The 8,660-nt window shown below is 36.1% G+C and overlaps 1 protein-coding gene across 1 annotated transcript; it reads right to left on the bottom strand.

Annotated features, from left to right (window-relative positions):
* Nucleotides 1-4,195: 4,195 nt before the first annotated feature.
* On the bottom strand, nucleotides 4,196-5,865 carry LOC145616930 (protein FAR1-RELATED SEQUENCE 5-like). Its single transcript, XM_081671646.1, has 2 exons — nucleotides 5,504-5,865; nucleotides 4,196-4,985 (listed from the first exon to the last, which is right to left on the bottom strand). The coding sequence occupies exons 1-2, from the start codon at nucleotides 5,863-5,865 to the stop codon at nucleotides 4,196-4,198; spliced, it is 1,152 nt and encodes a 383-aa protein (XP_081527772.1).
* Nucleotides 5,866-8,660: the final 2,795 nt, after the last annotated feature.

Raw genomic sequence — 8,660 nt, forward strand, 5'->3', positions numbered from 1 at the left:
TTGATTAGAATTCCTTGATAAGTTTATAATGGATTTGTTTTTTTGGTGGCAGACGCTTCCTAAGCGTATGGCCGGGGAGGGAGGTGAAGGAGTTATGGACTACACATAGGTGTCAACCGGGAGTTTTGTACTTCCAACGGGGTACAGAGAACAGAAAATTCTCTGTTAGTGTGAGGGAACGGATGAGGAGCACCGGTGAAGTTGAAACTGCTCTGTGTGAGGGGTGGAGCAGGTTTGCTAGCTCAAACAACTTGCAACTTGGAGACCGACTACGATTTGTGCTACAGGTGGTAGATGTTATCTTGTACCAGGTTCGCATTTGGCGTCATGATGAAGAAATAACAGTTGCTGACGCCAATTCCATTGATTATGTGCTCAACCCATTCCATTCATCAGCATGATCCGTTCTTCCATTGCACGTTCACCAAAGGCTACATTGACAAACCCGCAATCTTATGTTTTTACTTTTAATCTCTATTATTGTGATTCTATTCTATATTTATTTTCAATGTACCCTCAATTATGTCATTTAAAGTAGTGTGTGTTTTGAATTTGTCACCAACTTTGCCATTTTGGGTGTTTGGTTGTTAAGCTTGTTTATGGTTGTTAAGCTTGTTTATGATTTTAAGAGCTAAGGCATTTTGGTGCCTTTAATCTACTTATGTGTGTTAAACTCTTGGACTTAGGTTACCTAAATCATCCATTATTTTTCTAAATATAAATATCTATGCCCTCGATTTAGGGACAATAATGGTGCTATATAACTCTCCTTATCCATAAAAGTGTGGAAAAATACATGAGATAAAAGAGCACATATTTAGGGATTAGAATAGAAAGCTTTAAATTCATGACTTCATATTATGCTAGAAAGATAAAAAAAAACCCAAACATCAAAAGCAGAACTGTGATTGGAGTGGGCTGATAAGTAACAATGGGCTTATGTGAATTGTTATCTATTTGTCAGCCCAATAGTGTAACTGGATTTGCTAGAGGCTTCATAGCTATATCTTTGGTCTGAATTGCTATATCTTTGGATTATACTTCATATAATGTTTGGATCGAATATTCTAAGATATGATATGAATTATCTTTTTGGCCATAATAATATTCTTTTTTAACCATGATATGAAATGATATGAAATGAAATGAAATTAACAAAGGAAAATAAAGGAGATATAATTTAGCCATAAATCCATGATAATCTTTTTAGCCATGATATGAAATGATATGAAATTAACAAAGGAAAATAAAGGAGATATAATTTAGCCATGATAATCAATTTACTATGTTGGGCTACAATCTTTTTAGACTTTAAAGTGAAAACCAAAATCCAAATACAGGAATGTTGATAAACTAAATGTGGTCTCCTCAAAGCTAAACTCAAGCATATAAATTCTAAAGTACCAGCAAAATGTTGGGCCTACCCAAGCCCATGTGGACAGATCGAAGCCCAAGTCAGGGACTATAGTCCCTAGAACTAAATTGATTTTTAATTTTTCTTTAAATTTTTTATTAAAGTAAATATAATAGTATTATGTAAATCCTTAATTGTAGGTAATGGAACAATGTAAAACTATTTGAAAACGGTTTAATCTAATTTACTATGCTTAATAATGAAACTCAATCCAAAACAAAAGGTACTGATTTATGACCACACAAACTCAAGGCCCAAAAACAACTAATATAATAAGGCTTTAATCTAAGAACATTATATTTGGGCCAATTGGGCCTCATCATTATATATGTTAATTGGGATGGTTCACATTTAATAATAAAGCAAAACTAGCATTTTATTCTATATTATTGTGACAGAATTAGTATAATGTTCAAACATAGAACTACTGCAAATATAATTAGTATAACGGCCAAGTGGAATGGTCTTTTGACAGAACTTGATTATTACTATAGGCCATTATGATTGAGTAAACTAACTATATTAATAAAAACAGGCTTTAATCACCAACAATTTTTTTTTTTTTTGTTTTTTTTTTTAAAATTGGTCCACAACAGGCCCATGAATTGGGCTGGGCTATCATGCCCTATGTCAGTATTGTTTTATGTAATTATTTCATTTCATTGATTTTCATTTGTGACTACTTTGATTTCAATTCATTAGTTTTCATTTGTCACTACTTTGATTTCATTTCATTAATTTAGAGCAGCTTGAATAAGCCTTTGGAATTGTTCAAACAAGATGTGTTTTATATGCAGAACATTCCTTTGGACTTCGCTCGAGAGCATTTTCATGGAGTTAAGGACCAGACTCCAGTTATCCTGTATTTGGATGGTAAAACTTGGGACGTGAAAATGAGGATTGTGTACAAGAGATGCAGGAACAACAGCAAAAAGAACAGAGGGGCTAGCAGCAGCACCAGAAACCGCTACAACAACAAAATCATCACCAAATGCGAGATCAAGCATGGGATGCGTAATGTCGTTGACGGTGTGAAGATTGAAGAAAGTGAGAAAGTTGTGGTTGAGTTGGCAGATATCAATCCCATCTACATGGTCATGTTCTTCAGTTGATCTTTGATGTTTCACATATGCGGGTAGCATTCGCAGTATTTTGGGTTTCAAAACCTTATGTTAATCATCTGTGTGTTGTTGGACTTTTGTTTTATTAGATTTTCAAAACTATGTTAACTACTACTAGACTTGTTACAAACTGTAGGGTTGCACCACTTTTCATCTCCTTAATCTTACTTTTGGTCATGTAATATAAACTCTTGATGTAAGGAGTATTGATCTGATATGTTGTGGTGCAGTATTTTGTGGTAACTTTTGGTCATATAGATTATGAACTTGCTTTACTACTTAAAATAGAATTGAAAATAACACAATTGTAACTGTTTTCATATGTTGCTTTCATTAGCATCACTTTTGCTTTAACAAAATAACACAAAATATTTACAATTAAAAAATGTCAATTTGCCCCATCAAATTTGGCCCATATTCAAAATTGGCCCATATGTTATATATGCCCCATTATATATGCCCTATTATTGGCCCATATGCAAAATATTTAAGATAATGGGGCATATATAATGGGCCCTATTAGGGCCATTACATTTGGGCCATTTTGTAAATTGTGTTTTAATAAAAACTTATAAAAGTTGGCCCATTATAATTATGTCATATGGCTAATTGGAAAGCTATTAGGGCCATTACATTTGGGTCATTTTTTAAAATGAGTAAAATGAGTTTAAATAAGAACTTATAAAGGTTGGACCCATTTAAAGACTTGGCCCAACTTCAAAAAAGACCATATTTACAGAAATGCTTGTAAATTGAAACACAAATACAGCCCATGTTTAAACAAATGTAGTTCATAGTAGTCCAAAATGTTGAAAATTCATTATGCCCATTATTAGAATGGACCCAAAGCCCATGTGGCCACTAGATTAAAACTCAAATGAATGGGTTGGAGACGACACATCAACCACACGTTTATATCGTTTCCTTTTCACGACGGTATCTCCATCCTTTGTTGCGCGCTTCTTTTTTCCATTACTGCCATTAATGGATGTAGCAGCCTTGCCTCCGTTACACCTCTTACCCCTACTTTTTTTGGTCTGATATAAGACAAGACGACAAAATCATAAACCCCAAAATATAAGACAACAAAACCATAAACCCCAATACACACACATAACACAAACTAAAATAAGAGCCGCTAAAATAAACATAATAAACAAAAAATTAACAAAAAAACTTACTTGATTCTTGGGAAGCACATTGGGAACTTGTCCACGTTGAACATTTTTCTTGGTAACACCCTGTTTACATTTAGGCAATTTGAAACCTGTCTCTGCCAACGACATGTTCCTACTGCCCTTAGGCCGACCCCGTGGCCTTTTCAAAATCTTTGGATCCTTCACGGTGGTTGTTTTGTGGGACTTAAAACATACCTCCATCACCGAAGGGATATCTGATCCCGCAACCTCATGCTCTATCACGAAAGCTGATGTAGGAGTACAACCATGTTGTCTCTGTTGACTATTAGATCCAATTTCAGAAGGTGGAGGTAATTCCGAACAATCAATTAATTGTCTGTTCCTAAACTTCTCCATGCTTTCCTTGACATCGTTTTTTAATTTGGCTAAATTGTTCATAACAATTTCAACAGTTGCATCATCGGCCGTAGCTGCTTCGTCAAACACGGCCTCATACTCAAACAACATCAAGTTGAACCTCTTCACTCAATGCTTTTGGTGGGGTCATGATATGACACTACGACCCGGACATGCTTCCTTGGTACGTCTTTCCTCCACCGATCAAGGATGTACTTCTTTGGTAAATCATTCACATAATTTTGATCAAGTACCCGAATGGAGTGCTTGCAAAGAATGCCAAATGTTTTAAACTTGCAACAGTCACATTTTACTTCTTTTGTGACACAATTAAATTTCACAGAGTACATCCTTCTCATCTCTGTCAGTTTTTCCTCGCTACTACCTTCTGGAACAATCCAAACCCTTTCTTCCATCACATACTCCCAATTAGTTTCATCTAATTGTCGATGAAAGTGATGAACAACGTACAACATTCGTGCACACTCCTGTTGCACTTCTTGAAATTTTGCATCGGTATATAGTTTTTGGAATAACTTTTCAACCCTAAAACCACTTACTAGCCTCCTTACATACATCATCCCCTTGTCATCTGAAGTTGTTTCATCTTCAACACGCTTCTCCAAAGCTTTGCAATATTGTTGTGGAAATTCAAATAGTTTGGTTTTCCTTGTAACAAAACCATCAAAAAAACTATTCATGCTTTCCACCCGTTGGGTAGTCTTCATACCTGCCCAAAAATACTCTTTCATGAAGGCTGGCACCCTCATGTGTCTCTCATCGTACAAACCCTCCAACCAATCATTTCCCTCGAGGTCATACTCTTTCATTAAAGCACACCAACTACTTTCAAACTCTTCCGCCGTAAAGCTCTCGTATATGACGGCCTTCAACAGATTTTTGAAGTCGTTGTATCTGCTCAAACATTACAAATATTACTAAAACCATAACATTATTGGAATACAACAAGGGATTTTTGAAGTCGTTGTATCTATGCTCTATGTTTATTTCTTTTCCATTTTTAAATTTCAAAGGCATATTAAATAAATCTAATCCAAAAAAATGTACTTAGATAAATTCCGTCAAATTTCAATTGTAACAAAATAAATATGTACTTAGAAATATAGTCTACTCCGTCAAATTTCAATTGTAACAAAATAAAAACATTTCTTTCTACTTTCTAGTTCATTTCTGTGAACAAAAACAACTGTCAGGTTACTCCTCATGAGCCTCTCGTTTAAATATTATGACAATTTCAAATCTACAAAGTTTAATAATGATTAAACTCTAACTCAACACTATAGCAAATTATGAACCTAGGAGCTCTCACAAGAGACAATACATACAACAAAGTTACTTGTTGGAATAAGCAATTTATAAATAAACTAATAGACATTAAAACATGGACAAACACGTATTGCTAAACAACTTACAGCTCTAGCTTCCCAAGTTTCTCTGGCAGTTTCTTCATAATATGCCAAATGCACCATCTATGCCTACAACCGGGCATAACTTCAGCTAATGCTCTACGCATTGCAGGTGCTTGATCAGTGAGTATTGCCTGAGGAGTTTTGTTGTTCATGGCCAGCAACCATTGCTCAAAAACCCATATATAAGTCTCTGTGGTTTCATGAGAGACAAGAGCACATCCAAGGAGGATGGATTGGCCGTGATGGTTGACCCCCACAAAATTAGCAAATGGCAACTCGTACTCGTTAGTCAAATAAGTTGCATCAAAACATACCGCATCACCAAAATCCTCGTAAGCAACACGGCTACGAGCATCAACCCACATAACGTCTTTCAATCGACCCTCTTCATTTAACCGACTAGCATGATAAAAATTTTGGTTGTCCCGTTGCATGTATTCAAAATACCTCATGACAAGGTAATAAACGCGTCGTCAATTGTCTATCCCTAGATCAAATACAATTTATACAACCTAAACAAACCTAATACGAGTATAAGGCAAGCATAGGGGTCGAACCACAGAGAACGGTTAAACACCACCAAATGTTATCGACAATTAAGTTAGTCCGGAATAGGAGATAAATAAACTAAAGTCTAAAAATGCTAAAACAAGAAATAAAACATTAAGGGAAATGATTTAGGTATAGCATTCACTTGAACATAAACAAAAGCATAGAAGTTGAATTAATTATGAACTAAACATGCTCAAATATCGAAATAAAGGATCCAATCTAGCCGCCTTCCGGGGTCAATTGGCTTCTCCTAACATAGCCTCTATGTTTCCACACTAGAACCATATACTAGGAGGTACTATTAAATAACAATCGATACTAATGAACCTTAACTAAGTCAACTTCCGTTCCTTGTTAGCAAAGATTCACCTTTAATCAACCAACAATGTGCACTTGCAAGAGGATTAAAGAATATCAAGCACATAAAGACTTTAATCACAAATAAATCAACTCTAAACCTAGAACATGCTCAAGATCCAACTACACCACAACCATCCCCTCAATGGGGAAATTACTCACTAATCATGATAATAACAAGATTAATCAACAAATAATCAAGAATCAACATGATCAACAAGCAATACCAACAACAAAAAATAATAATCAAAATAAAGCAATAAAAATAGAGGAGAGAGAGTTAGAGATTCTCATTGATTGAAGATGTAAATCTATAGAAAAGATGATCAATTTCTTCTTCAAAATCCAAGTTCAACAATGGTGAAAACCCTCACTTTCTCTCTCTAAACTACCCTAATCCTAAGCTAACCCTAGAGAGAGAAGCTCTCCTAAAACTAATTAGAGAGTAGAATAATAGCTAAAATGTTCTCCCTCTAATTACCCCCAAAATGGGTATTTATACTAACTTCATAAAACTAGGAAAAATAGAAAGATAAAAGAAGAAAATAAATAAAGAAAGAAAAGGAAGTAAAAAGAAAATAAAAGAGAAAAGAAATAAAAAAGAAAAGAAAAATAAGAAAAGGAAAATAGAAAAAGGGAATAAAAATGAAATAAAATTAAAAGAAAATAAAAATCCACAAATCCCCCAAAACCATCAGACTATTTTCTTTCTCTCTCTTCGACTTGGCTGCTCAATTCTCCATTGAAGTGCATCACTAGCCATCACCGTTCGATCATAGCCATTCATCATCGAATCACAACATCATTGCATATCATTGAGCATCAATCAAGGTTGTTGATCTTCATTAATAATCACGTGCAAAGCTCGTGATGTGGTTCAAATTGAACCCCGATTTACGCGCCCGCGAAGACACCGCGCAGAGGTCGCGCAAACTTACTGCCTCAACTCTGAATTTCGACTCCAGTTGTGCGCCTTCTGACAGGGCTGCGCGGCCGCGAAGCTCCAATAAAATTGGGGCTAAATTGAGGTGTTGAGCAGAGGGTTGCGTGGTGTTGGTTGACGCTCGTTGCTGTTGTTGTTGTTATTGGTGGTTGTGGGGTGGAGTTGCGTGGTGGTTTTGTGGCGATGGTTGGTGCTGGTGTGTGTGGTGTTGCTGCTGATTGTGGCTGGTGTAGGTGGCGGATTTAGGCTGGTGCGAAGGTGGTAATTGGTGGTGGCAGGTGCTGGTGGTTTCGGTGATGATTGGAGGTGGAAGCTGCGGCTGGGAGCAGGGGAAATAAAAGGTGTGGTGGTTGGTTAGTGCTGGCGGGATTGGTGTTGTTTTTGTTGATGTTGGTGATGGTGTGACTTGTGAGTGAGAAGCTGGAAGCAGGGGAAGAAGGAGAGTTGGTGTGTGTGTGGTGTAGGATAAGGTGATGGTGTGGTGAAGGTTTAGCTGGCAGCAGGGGTATTGGTTAGGGGCAGCTGCTTGCTTGTGAGCTTGTGCCTCGAACCTTGGACTCGGACCTTGAACCCGAACCTCCGACCTCCGAGCACGATCCTACACAACCAAATAAACATAAGGGAGAATCGGGACAAAGAATAAAATAAATAAAATAGAAATAAATAAAATGAAAATAGAAAATGGACGAAATAAAATAAAACCAAGACAAATAAAATAAAATAAATAAAATAAAATAAAATAAAATAGGAAAATAGACTAAAACTAATAAAATAAAGAAAATAAACTAAAACACACCAAAATTACCAAAATAAACTAGAGACTTTATTAAAGAGAAAACAAGAGAATAAAAGGAAAAATAAGGGAAAATAAACACGAAAATAACTCTAATACTACTCCCTAGGAGTGACATAAATGTCACTTATCACCTCATCATGGCGGCAACATCTCCACCTTGCATTTTAAGCCTCCTCTCCTGGTACACCTCAAGTTGGTGGTCCTTAACACTTGACATGTTTTCAACACCCCCTTTATCCACAGCTAAGCAACCATGGATCTTTCTAACAGGAACCCCTACCCCAAAATAATTGGCTAACCTCCTCTTCACTGTAGCGGTGTACTTCTTCATACGATATTCTTTGACTAATTTAGATAGGGTACCATTAAGAGGGAAAAACGTCTAGGATACCACTTGATTCAATATTATACCAGTATAGGAAATTACTAACAAATTAGGGTACCACTACGTTGTTATGGTACTGATTAAGATTAAGTGTTACATCTTTGTGTGGGCCTAGGGTACTTATTAC

The sequence above is a fragment of the Chenopodium album genome, chromosome 26, assembly GCF_948465745.1.
Source record: "Chenopodium album chromosome 26, dcCheAlbu1.1, whole genome shotgun sequence".
In the NCBI taxonomy this organism is placed as follows: domain Eukaryota; kingdom Viridiplantae; phylum Streptophyta; class Magnoliopsida; order Caryophyllales; family Amaranthaceae; genus Chenopodium; species Chenopodium album.